The sequence below is a fragment of the Solea senegalensis genome, linkage group LG2 (assembly GCF_019176455.1).
Source record: "Solea senegalensis isolate Sse05_10M linkage group LG2, IFAPA_SoseM_1, whole genome shotgun sequence".
Classification (NCBI taxonomy): Eukaryota; Metazoa; Chordata; class Actinopteri; order Pleuronectiformes; family Soleidae; genus Solea; species Solea senegalensis.
Window position 1 is genome coordinate 22,979,277 of NC_058022.1, and position 13,368 is coordinate 22,992,644.

The 13,368-nt window shown below is 38.4% G+C and overlaps 1 protein-coding gene across 3 annotated transcripts in view; it reads right to left on the reverse strand.

The window, feature by feature from the left end:
* pde9aa (phosphodiesterase 9aa) overlaps positions 1-13,368 on the reverse strand; it is a 40,902-nt gene that overhangs the window by 952 nt on the left and 26,582 nt on the right. For 2 of the 3 annotated variants that reach the window (XM_044014869.1, XM_044014885.1), the window contains 9 exons: positions 12,954-13,014; positions 11,462-11,536; positions 9,723-9,809; positions 7,978-8,082; positions 5,556-5,638; positions 3,289-3,445; positions 3,107-3,220; positions 1,758-1,862; positions 769-897 (listed from right to left, as the gene is read on the reverse strand). In XM_044014869.1, the coding sequence (XP_043870804.1) occupies positions 769-897; positions 1,758-1,862; positions 3,107-3,220; positions 3,289-3,445; positions 5,556-5,638; positions 7,978-8,082; positions 9,723-9,809; positions 11,462-11,536; positions 12,954-13,014 (916 nt within the window). Of the gene's footprint in view, positions 1-768; positions 898-1,757; positions 1,863-3,106; positions 3,221-3,288; positions 3,446-5,555; positions 5,639-7,977; positions 8,083-9,722; positions 9,810-11,270; positions 11,346-11,461; positions 11,537-12,953; positions 13,015-13,368 lie in introns of all 3 variants that reach the window. The other variant, XM_044014877.1, reaches the window with a different exon arrangement.

The window sequence follows — 13,368 nt, forward strand, 5'->3', positions numbered from 1 at the left end:
ATGTTTACAGCAAACAATTAAATATTTCTGTACTGATACGTGTGAGCAGGAAAAACATAATACACTGTGTGCTGAATACACAACAGTGTCAGTTCTGCCAGTGTTACAATACGTGCAAAATGATTTTAACTCATGACACAGCTGCTGACAATACATACAAGCACTGAACTCCATTTTGCAAACCACATATAACCAAATCCATGTCAAGGAGTGGATGGCAGCTATAACAGCAATAAAACATGTTTTAATCTTTGGTCAAGAACATCACAATCTATAGAGACAGTCCTCCCTTTATCACTTGTCGTCTTTGATAGTGAATTGTCAGTGTAGCACACAAGTAATGTGATTAAAGAATTTGGGAGTATTATAACAGTGAACTCTTACAGCTGTCTTCTGTTTTCAGGTGATTTTCCTGCTAACATGGCACTGTGAGCAAATCGAGTCATGTTATGTCTAAATTTCAATTGTTTGAACTTCTTCGATTTGAATATTTTCTTCATTTTGTTGCTTGCATAACAAATCATTTTGGTTTGTGGGCAAAACAAGACATTTGAGAACATCATCCTTTCCAGGTTTGACAAACACCGATCAACATTTTTTAAGGATTTCTGATATTTTATGGACCAAACAATTAATAGAGAAAATAATCGACAGATGAATCGATTATGAACATAATCGTTAGCTGCAGCTCTAGTTATGTCCAAATCTCAGTACCCACTAATCCTGGTGTAAAAGGCTGACATTGTCATCACTGAGGTGCAGATTTACCTTCATCACAGTCTCAAACATGGGGATGAGGACAAACTTAATGAAGCCGATCTGAGCCGTCGGTTTGGTGACTTTCTCTCTGTCCATGAATGGAGCCACAGGAAGCCCTTCAGACTTTTCCCTGTCACTCTGCGCAGCATGGACACAGATATGAGCTGATTAGAAGTCACTTTACACAGTGGGATGGAGGAAACCTGACCCCGCCTTAAAGTACAGTAAATGTAGCTAAAATTGTGTTAGTAGTAGTAAAGTGTTATAGTGGCTCAAAACATGTTTGTCACACTGACCTGTGACCACAAAGATGTCATCAATTCATCCTTTAACCCAAGTGAACATATGTACCAAAAGTATTCAATGTCAAAAATGTGTTTGACAAGGTGACAGTGACCTTAACCTTTGACCTTTAACTGTAAATCTATTAATCACTGTGTCCAAATGATTGTGCCCGATGTTATGAAATTACATGTGGGCCTCATAAGGGTTATATTACAATATACAATATATACAATATGGGTCCCAAGCAGGTTTGTCCATGGTTTCCATTGTGGCTCCACCTATGTTTGCAATATGGGACCTGCAAAATGTTCCCATTTCATGGCCACTTAGTAGCCAGGTAGACGGGTAAGGGTAGTTATTAAGTGGACAAACACAGACAAGACAAACCAGTTTGTCAGCACACATAGTACAGTTTAATCCTTATGTGGCCCACATGGACATGCTGGCTGCGCACAGTGTTGTAGTAGCGTTTGACCACCAACATCTTAAGTCTAAACTTCAATCTAATATCATGAGACACATGTGTTGGTTTCCCTCACTGACAAATGAGAGATGAAGTTTACAAGAATAGGATTGATAAATGATTATTATATATACTGTATATATATAAATAATAATAATAATATTATATAATAATAATGAAGGAATGAAACCAGATGAAATCATTGAATGAAAGAATTTTTAAACGTTTCCTCAGTGCTTGTTGGACTCACCTGCATGAAGTACTCCTCCAGCAGACAGTCCACCCAGGGCTCAGCCACCTCCATGGGTCGCACTTCATTGGAGATGTCACAGCACTTGATAAGCACCATCTTCAGCTGCACATAGCACAAACGCCAACATGAGGATTACAGTGCAGTGCAAAAGCCTGACAGCGCACTGAAAACAAATTCACAGTTTGCTATGTTCATCATCTGACATAATACTGTGAGGCAACCTTCAAGTTTCCAAGCTGCTTCAATTACCTAACAAATGAAATCATCTAAAGTCATAATCTCACCTATGAAATCGGCTCAGTCGGACAGGTGTTTTTTTTAAAGTGTGGTTCTAACACAGTACATTTTACAGTGTTAAAGTACAAGGTAAAACCAGACCCGTCGTCAGACCTCACTCTCAAGGTGGGCAGATGAAATGCATGGGGCACAATTATTAGCCTACAGTACGTATATTTTTAATAATCCTATATTCACGCAGCATGTAATCATCACTTCTAAAGTTTTTAATCAATTTATCATTAACACTCGAACCAGCGGAAATAATGCAGAGAAATGCCAAATACCATAGCGGTCATTTTGAACGTTCATAATTCATTTGCATATAATTTCCATAATCAAAGTACAAGTGAAAATAAATAGATGTGTAATGTGAATACAGGTGATGAGGAAGCAAAATGTGACCATTGACTAACAGAAATTGAATCCGCTCTTGAAATTACAGATAAAAGCCCTTTTTGTTTTTTTTCATTTATAACACAATAGAAATTAACTATTTAATTAACATCTGTATATCAAATCATTTCACTTCTCTCTTGGCACTCCTGGCGGGGCTCGCGCACCACAACGGGCTTTTGCGCTCATGTGTACAGAACGTAGTTCAGTGGGAGGGGCACAAGCACTCTTGCGACGGGTGTGGGTAAAGCAAGTTCACGACAGCTTCTTAAATATGCTGTTTATATGTTTCTCCATAAAACAAATAATTAAAACGAATCAATTTTGGTTTGTGGACCAAATAAGACATTTGAGATAACACTCAACATTTTTTCGTATTTTCTGACAAAATGTTCTGACTAAACAACTAATTGAGCTGTAACAATATAAAAACAATCTGTGAGCTTTACCAGCAGTTTACCATTGTGAAAGAACAAATCAATAAAAATGAAAGCCCATTTTTTCCACTAAGAGTGAGTATGTGTGTCAAGGTCAGAACACATGCCTTTCACAACCACACTTCAAGAGAGTCAAACCATCACTTCAACACTCATCAGTTATTTATGTCATTACTGATTACATGTCCATGCAGAGCTACTCAAAAGTACTAATTACATAAAATCAAAACTCCTTACACAGGTGACATGCTCCTCATCTGTGTAGTCAAAGTTGTCGACTTTCTGCTTAAAGGAGTCTAGGATCTCACCGTGTCGTGCCATGTCTGTAGCCAGGATCAGTGTGATAGTTCCCTGAAAAACAGTGGGTCCCACGGTCAAACAGCTCATTAACACAAACACAGACAGAGATGCGCACACACCTGTCGTATCTGTTTGAAGGCTTCCGGGTCAAAGTTGGAGAAGATGTTACAGTCGGGTTGAGAGAAAATCTGGAAAGCCACAGCGCAGTGGTGATTCTCCAGGGGGGAGATGTCGTTGTAACGAACTGCCAACTCTGTTCTGGCATTGATCTGGTACCTGGAAGAGAGACAGAAGGGCAAGAATGAGAACCAGGGAGAAGGAGAGCTGCAGACATAGCAGATAGAGGACAGAACAAACAACAAGACTGGGGGGAAGAAAGTACAGATGAGGCTACATGATGAAAGGAAAGGATGTGCACAGATCTGCCAACACAGAAATCCATGTCATTATCCAGATTCACACCAAATCCTGTTCACACACATTAGTTCTTCATATATACTTGTTGAGGTTTTATCATTACCTGATGTTTTTGATTCTCTGTCTGTTCAAAGTTCAAGGAAGAACCAATTACATTTAGGAGCAGATCAGGTTAGCGGATGGAGGTGTTTAGCATTGGTGCATTTTAAGTGCTGGTAAACACTATGTTTAACTTATTTTATTGTTTTAACAGTGACGTAATAACCCACAACATAAAAAAGACAAACAACATCAGTCATCTGTTGTTGATATAAAGTTATGCCCCTCACACACACAGTCACACAAACATATGATACGCACATCGATCACATGACCTTATTCTAAGCTGTAACGGGAGCATGCGAGCATCTGCTATTAATATGAAGCATTGACTGTGATGCTAATGATTTAGCAACTATCTGTGGGTTACACATCATTCAGCAAGAGACTGATCCATCCACACTACACCACAGAGCCACTTAAATGTATTTGACTTAATATTAGAAATATTGTTAGTATCTCTTTAACCTACTTTCTAACTCTTCAGTATATTACATTTACATAGACCAGGATGGGGTTGGACTATTTAAATGTGATGATACTGTCACACAATTCCACAAATACGTATATAAATATATGAAATAAGTATACCATTTAGGTCATATACAGTACCACATGAATGCGAGACAAAAAACACCTATGTACATGAGGGTACTCCTCTGTACTCCTTCTGCCTCTGAAAACTATCTGTCTGCCTATCATGATACTAGTTTGGACCGCATCTTTTAATGTGTATCCCCGCCAAGCAGGATCACTTAGGGCTATATGTTTTTCTTTATGAAAACTCAAAGAGAGTGAATAAAATATCGAGGGATGTCCAATAAAGTGTTGACTACCAGATGCAATGAATACCCAGAGTGTCATTAAATGCATGAACACTCTAACTCATGTGCAGAACACAAAAACATGTGTGAAAACAGTACAACAATGATTGCTGCACCATGCCTGCACAAATACTGCATTTAGTTAGTGTAACTTGAGCGTACTTGATAAAGCCATATATCCCAGAATGCATTTGGCCGGAACATAGCGGCAGAGAAAAGAAATTTAAACCTGAAATAAATATTTTCCCCAGATGCAGTTTCAAGATAAACTTGAGGTGTATTAAGATGTATATACATATATATGTGTGTGTATATATATACATATATACACACACATATACCTATGTGTGCATATATGTATATATGAGTGTGTGTAGATATATATCTATATATATCTATATATATAGATATATATATATATATATATATATATATATATATATACATATATATATATATATACATGGGTTTGATTCACCCATGTGCTGTATGACAGTGTGAGTGAATGGGTGAATGTCAAAAACGTAGTGAAAAGCAGCTTGGAGTGATCATCAAGACTAAAAAAACACAAATATTATATATATATATTTTACATGTTCGTATATCAACAGTCTGTAGGGGGCGGTAATGAGGCTTAAGCACCTGGCGCCAACAGGAGATACGTGATGTGGGAAAAAAGCCTGCATACATCGGCATTGGTTGATATTACGTGTTGGACAATATCGGTGGATCAAAATATCAAATATCACCAAGAAAAGCCAATATGGGACAAAAAAATATCCTATAAGTCCTAAAGAGAAATTCTTGAGAAATGTATAATTATGTCAAAAGGTTCCTATCTGATAATGTTTCAGTAAAATATCCCGTATCCACTGCAGATCTGTTCCAAAACACAATCACACTCCATCCTTCCACAGCACATCATGTATAACTGTCCTGTTATCTTTGAGGACTCACTCTCTGTTGACAGTTAAAAGGGTCACCTCTTTAGCTGGGATTAAAATCGTTGCCATGCATGGTCAGAAGGTGTGTTTATTTTCTCTTACGTGTTGTTGTATCCAGGGTGATCGAGATCGTGACACACAGCAGCCGTCATGAGAATCAAAATATCCACCTGAGTGAACTTCTCCTGAAATATGAACACACACATTTTTGAATGAATCAGTGTGTATGTGTGTGTGTGTGTGGGGGGATAGAGAGATACCTCATTATCACATCACAGATCAGATGCTTGATAATTACTCATTAGGTGTGGGATTATAAAACATCCAGTGAGTAGATGGAAAGCCACAGATAGAAGCCCCTCCTTCTTTACTTCAGCACCCTCCCACCTCCTCCTCTTATCCTGTCTCCCCTGGTGTTCACATTCCCATGACATCGCTTGCTTTGTTACCACTCTTCCATGATAATTACAGCATGACTGAATGAATCATTTTTAGCATCACATTAATTCATGTTAACGAAAGTACTTGAGCAAGAGCATGTGGTGACGATGATGATGATGATGAAAAATGGATGATGTTACTTGTAGAAACAACACAGATTATATAACAGTGATGCTTTTGATAAAGCAATCATTCAATTAGTAAATGATGTTGTCATGGTACTGATACTGATTAGAGGAAATGTATGTAATTCAAGCTGCATGGCATGACTTTTGTTGATTTTGTTGTTGTAAATACAGTGTCCTCCTATAGTCCTGGAACAGTGAGGTCAGTTCCTTATGTTTGCCATAGACTGAAAACATTTGGGTTTTACATCAAAAGCTTTTACTTCCAGGTATTTACATGTGGATCTGGTGCAGAACATAGAAGATGTCACCTTTTGTTTGAACCCACCCAATGTTCATGTGAGCAAAAGTATTGAAACAGATAGACTTAAAAAGGATTAAAGTATATAAGACTTGATATTTATTTGCAAATACTTTGCTTTCAATAACTGCATCAAGCCTGTGACCCACTGACATCACCAAACCTTTGCATTCTTCTGCTGTGATGCTCTTCCAGGTTTCACCGCAGCCTATTTCAGTTGTTGCTTGTTTTGGGGGTTTACTCCCTTCAGTCTCCTCTTTAGCAGGTCAAATGTGGAGGTTGACTTGGCCAGTCTAAAACTTTCCACTTCTTGCCCCTGATGAACTCTGTGTGTGTGTGTGTGGGCTCGTTATCTTGCTGCATGATGAAGGATCTCCCAAATCATCGATTGCATTTCTCTTTAAATTGGCAGACAAAATGTTTCTGTAAACGTCTGAGTTCTTGTTGCTGCTGCCGTCATGTGTTACATCATCAATGAAGATTAATGAGCCCATCCCAGAAGAAGCCATGACATCACCTCCATCATGTTTCACAGATGAGCTTGTATGTTTGGGATCATGAGCAGATCATTTCTTTCCCCAAACTTTAGCCTTTCCATCACTTTGGTAAAAGATAATCTTTGTCTCACCAGTCCATAAAACTTTGTCTATACTTTTTGGCAAATTCCAGCCTGACCTTCTTATTTTCTTGCTAATGAATGGTTTGCATCTTCTGGTGTAGCCTCTACGTTTGTTCATGAAGTCTTCTGCGAACATTATATTGTGAGACCTTGACTCCTGCCCTCTGGAGGTCGTTGCTGATGTCACTAACAGTTGTTTTAGGGTCTTTCGTTACAGCTCACAAACAAATTTGATCTTCTATCAAGTTCACAATTGCTTGTTTTTCACCCATAGACAGCTCTCTGCAGTCTGCACATGCAAAACCAATCCTACCCAATCTGAAACTGAGCGTAGACATCAGTGCTATTTATTGTTTGAATAATCAATGTAATAGGACAAACCATCTCCAGGTAGCAATGGTTTTTATGAATGTGAATATGCTTTCATTGGAGTGGTGTGAAAATTGACCTGAGCCAGGACCTGTATCAGCCGAGTGCTGTCATGTGATGTAATGTTCACATATGAACTGTAATTATCTGAGCATGAGGAGGAATTGCCAGGCTGTGGTGTCTGTGTATGGTTCTTCCACATGATACTGAGGCCCCTGTTTACTAAATTAATAAATTGTTGAATTGCCAATATGTGTTGTTTCTTCAGACTTCAATCATCCAATCCAACAAACGACACCAAACAAGAGTCAGTAGCAGAATAAGCTGTTTGGCATCGGCAGAGAAGATTTGGCACAAACCACATACTCAACTATGCTGCTCAACCCACAAATGCATTATCTTTATACTGTAAATGTGACACCATTTAAAAGGAAATAAACAGGCTTTCCAACAATGACATTAATTGCAGAGAAGCACTGATACAACAAAGAAATAATCAATTCAACACATTTATCTCAGGGGTGCGACAGCAGCCTCCATGGATTTCAGAGGTCTGATTATGGTTAACTTCAAATACTGTGTGGACTTTTCACAAATGTGCAAATGTTTTTCTGTTCCAATTCCTCTACATATCCCCAACATTTAGGTGTCACAGCAGAAGGTCTTTACCTGAAGGCTGCAGAGGCAGATCATGCTGTACATCATCTGTGTGACACAGAAACAGTGGCGGAAGTTGTGGAAGGGGTTGTTCCTGTAGTTGTCATGGATACATAACTACCAAGAGAGACAAAGAAGCAGAGAAAGTGTGAGAAATAATGTGTTTCTCATGAAGTGCTGTTTGTAATGTGGCTCAAGCTGAAAATAACATCAACACTTTGCCACATTTAGCTTCAATGTTTAAAAATGTGTTTTAACATGTTCCACATTTACACCAATATTTCTAAACATATACATACATTAAATCAGTGTTTTCCACAGGAGTTTAGGAGACTGTGGTGTCTGTGTGTACATTTTCAAGCCTGATGTATCTCTTTAGTGCATTTTCAGACCACTGACCACTGTAAATGTGATAAAAATTGTAAAATGTGTAAAAATTGCTGTATACAAACATAACAGGTTGGCAACATCCATAAAAACTTTCAAAGGTATATCAGGAATATTTCAATTTGAATCTTAGAGAAAAAAAACAATGACACAAAGTCATTCATTCGTTCATTCATTTACTCACTCGTTCATTATTTAGAGCATATAAAACATGTGAACAATCTTCAAACTGTCAAACAAAGAACACTTGTATTTGCTGTCCATAACCTTGGCGCATGCATGCTGCACCAACAGTCAGCTGAGACTCAGGCAGCTTGACACTGACACACGCTGCAGCCGTGACACCTCATTTTTCTAGGCTTGGTGAAAAAGTGTGGATTATCATTCTGACATTTGTGAGAGAAGAGCGTCATATGTTGGGGTAGAACTGACCTCAAAGACACGCACACATCTTTGAAAACTTACTTTAATGCCACAAAGCCATCACTTTATCATTTTAACATTGGTTCAACTAACCAGTAACAAACACAAAACCTTCTTCACTCAGCTGGTTTTCCTGACCGTTAACTCTTTTATAAAACAATATATAAGTCATTAATAATTAATGATAAAACAAGATTCACATCAAGAGCAATACAAAAAATCCAGATTATATTCCCAGTTCAGGTTAAACCCTTTGTAAAACATGAGCAAAAGATTTAACTTTCTTTTTTTGTTTAGTTTGATAGTCAGACACAACTGAAAAAGAACTTAAATATATAAATGTAGGAATAAATAACAATTCATTTAAAAACTGCCTAGGTGCAGCTGCCACAGTGAGTGTTTTCACACATACTGGTGATAAACAGTGATATGTCATTTTGTTTTTCAGCACCTACACACGTTTGTTTGTTTTCACTCTGGTCCAAACACCGCAGCACATATAGAAACAACCTTTCAACCATTCACTCTCACGCTCACTCCTATGGTCAATGAGTGTCCACTTTACCTAATCCTCATATTGCATGTTTTATAGACTGTGGGAGGAAGCTGGAGAACACCCACACACACACACACACACAGGGAGAACATGCAAACTCCATGTAGAAAGGCTCTTGTTCCAACCGGGCTCCAATCTGTGTCTTCTTGCTGCAAAGGCAAGAGTGCTAACCACTACACCACCTGTGTGACCCTATATCTAACATTTAGATTTAACACTGATGTGTAACATTTAATATTTAGATTAAACTATGCGATATATGTATAAGTTAACAAATATTGGTGTAAATTCACAACATGGCACCTCATGGCTTATTCATGTCACTATGGTCTGTAAAGGGAATGTTCTTGGTTTGGATTGTCAGATGTATTGAATGTGTTTCAGGTCTTACCAGCCATCTCTTGAGTGTAATTGGGTTGATGTTAAAGTCTTTGACCAAGCCAAGGTCATGGTACATATGTTCCAGACAGCTTAGCATCTGAAAGAACAAAGCAAATCACTGTGATGTGTCCGTCAGAGATGCAGTTGCACTTGCACAATGTTTGATTTTAGTTGCACAAATTAGCTTGATGCCACAACTCATCAGAATGACATCAGCCATTTAGTCTGTGCAGTGTGATTCTGAAATTTGACGTTGTCTGGGTGTTGAATACGTAATAAAAATGAAGTATTTATAGTTTACATAGCTAAGGGAAACTTCAGAAACGAAACACATACCACAATGCTATAACTCACTTGATTCTTTTATGTATGACAGAATGTCACTCTCCATCTTAAGCCTTTGTTATTTTAAGCAGTCTACACTTAGAAACACTGTTTCTGCACAACCTTCAGCAAACATCAGGTAATAATTGCAGATTATTATTCAGTAATAACAGGAAGTTAATAAAGGTATAGTTTGGTTGTTTTTCCATGTAGTTGTATGAGGCATTGATAAATAGTCGGCATGTTACAAACAGCTGACGGTGCTCTGTGTGATCCATGTGCACAGAATTCACAGCAGACAAGAGATGCCGTGTGTCAGCTTAAGTTTACTTTATCTTAAAGATATAGTCTCTGCTTAATCTTGCCAGTAAACGGCCTTTTTCAAGGGGAAACTACAGTTTAACTGTCACTCTCCCATACCTACATAGAGAAAATAAGAAGCTGCTGGTCTACTGCGGTCTTGTTTGGTAAGTTCATGTCAGTGAAGTCATTCTCTATTCTTTTCTTTTTCTTTTTTTCTGTTACAATTCTCAATTAAAGTAATACAAGTGTAGTAAGTAGATTGGGAAGCACATATGAAAGTCCACTCAAGCAACAGAGTCAGATCACAGAACTTATACCAATACCAATAATAGTAATAATCTAATAATAAAAATTAAATAAACAAATAAGTAAGTAAAGAAGTACATAACCTAATTAGGAAATGAAATAGAGACGATGATGATATAGACTAGATAATTCAAAAAGAAAAGAAATATCAAACAGCAGTAAAAGCAAACGGATAAAGATAAATTAAAAGAACCAAAATAAATACATGTGACATATATTTAGGGTGATGAAGGAGTGAATAAGCTTCAGATACAGTATGCATAGTTAATGAACAACCTGTTGTTTAAGGTATTGGCAGTGGCACCATTTATAATATAAGCTCATATTAGGAATCTTGAAGTTTAAACCAATTTCAGAGTAGCTTTGTTTTTTGCTGCAGCTAAGATTACTTTTTTTATCCTGAAATAATAGTGAAATATTTTGGTCACCTCGTACCTAATATAGAACTGATATAGTGCTGACATTGTTGACAAAATCACAAATAATCAAGGTGTCAGCTGTATGTACAGTATCACGCTTACTGTTAGTCAGTACCTCAACAACACTACCGACACATCTGAACTAACCCCTTAACCTGTATAGCATGAAACATTAATCAGTTGATTCATAAAACTGTTAGTCTCACCTCATTGGGTTCCCACTGCCAAGCATCAAATGTAGGCAATCTAAGAGCTTCTACTGTCTCCTTAGAGAGATGATACTACACACACACAAATACAGAGCAAGCAGCAGGAAAGACAGAGGGACATGGGGCAAAGGGAGAGAGGAGAGGGTTGATTGTGGGTGAGACAGGTTTAACAAGGTTCTCAGTCTTACCTCATTGGCCTCCCACAGCCAGACATCAAAGGCAGGTTTTTTGAGGGCTTCTATGGTCTGTTGTGACAGCATGTACTGCAGGCAACAGAGCTGGCAGTTAACCCTGTCCGCCTCTGCGTGGCTCTGTGGCACACCTTTACACAACACTACACACACCGACTGTAACGTTCATGCATAAGCACTGATGCTTCATCTTCACTGTCGCATCCCAGCATTAAAGGAAATTCATGAGAAATATTTAGATTTGGTTCTGCTATTACAGTAAACATGCAGCCACTATCCTGCTGACTGTCATACTCAAGGGAACAGTAACTTTCCACAGTTGAATGACTTTCTACCTTGTCTGGTTCGCACATGTGTGTTTCCAGCAGGGGAGAAATGATCATTATCTCATAATCAATATGTTTCCATACACAACCCAGCCAACATGTCCATGTGGGCCCCATAAGGGTTATATTTGGGCTGACAATATGGGGCCCGATTCTCAATGGTTTGTCCCGTTGAAGAGTGTAAACACGGGGCCCACATGGACATGCTGGCTGGGAAAACGTCAAGCTACTATATGACTACGCCAATGAATTAGACTTCTGTCATTGTAACAGTATACAAGCACTGGCAGAGAAACAGTGTGTCTGCTTCTGCAACACTACATTTCAGCGTGTTGGTATCTATTACATCATAGATCGAAACAACTTTAGCTGACAGCTAGTTGTTTGTATGCAGAGCTCCATTCTGTCTCTTTCTACTATTGTTTAACTTGAAAATATATCATATCACCTCATGTTATATTTCATGCAATAATAATTCAACTCCCATCATCAGGGTGTGTAAGTGTGAGTTTATATACATTTAAAAGGTTTTAGTTGGATTAACACATTGATTCTTTTTTGTAAACGGAGTGACTAAACCTTCTGATCATCTTTAAATCTCAATCAAATCTCAGAACTAACATTTTGTGGTTCCTGAAGCATTTCTTGGTCTACCTGACATCAGTAGACTCACAGAGACTCACAGAGACACACAGAGAATCGCAGAGACTCGCAGAGACTCGCAGAGACTCACAGAGACTCACAGAGACTCACAGAGACACGCAGAGAGACTCACAGACACACACAGAGACTCAGAGACTCAGACACCAGAGACTGCAGAGACACACAGAGACTCACAGAGACTCACAGAGACTCACAGAGACACAGAGACTCACAGAGACACACAGAGACACGCAGAGACTCACAGAGACTCACAGAGAAACACAGAGACTCACAGAGACTCACAGAGACTCACACACAGAGACTCACAGAGACACACAGAGACTCACAGAGACACACAGAGACAGAGACACACAGAGACTCACAGAGACTCACAGAGACTCAGAGACTCACAGAGACACACAGAGACACACAGAGACTCACAGAGACACACAGAGACTCACAGAGACACACAGAGACACACAGAGACACACAGTGGGGAACACTTTCTATGTCAACCTTACCTTGGGATAGGAGGGCACATCTCTGCGAGGAGTCAGCTTCTTATTGTCTTCAAGGAAGTTACTGCAGAAACACAAACAAAAACAACCTCACACTATGACACAAATAAACCCAAATCTCAACAGCTACTCTGTAAATCCAACATTTATTTCAAACCTAAAAGGATGGCATTTTTTAAATCAGACCCAGCCATAAGGCAAAAAAGACTTCTAATGATCTAAACCGATCATTCTCAAACTAATTTGAGTCAAATTTGTGCCACATTTGAAATAATACCTTCAAGATGTGCTAGAGATATTACATTAGGACAATACAGTACTGTATATGGTGACATGTGACCTATCATCATATCATAATATAAGATATTCAAAGTTCAGTAACATGAAGACTCTTAGTATTAGTAGGATATTGAATCAG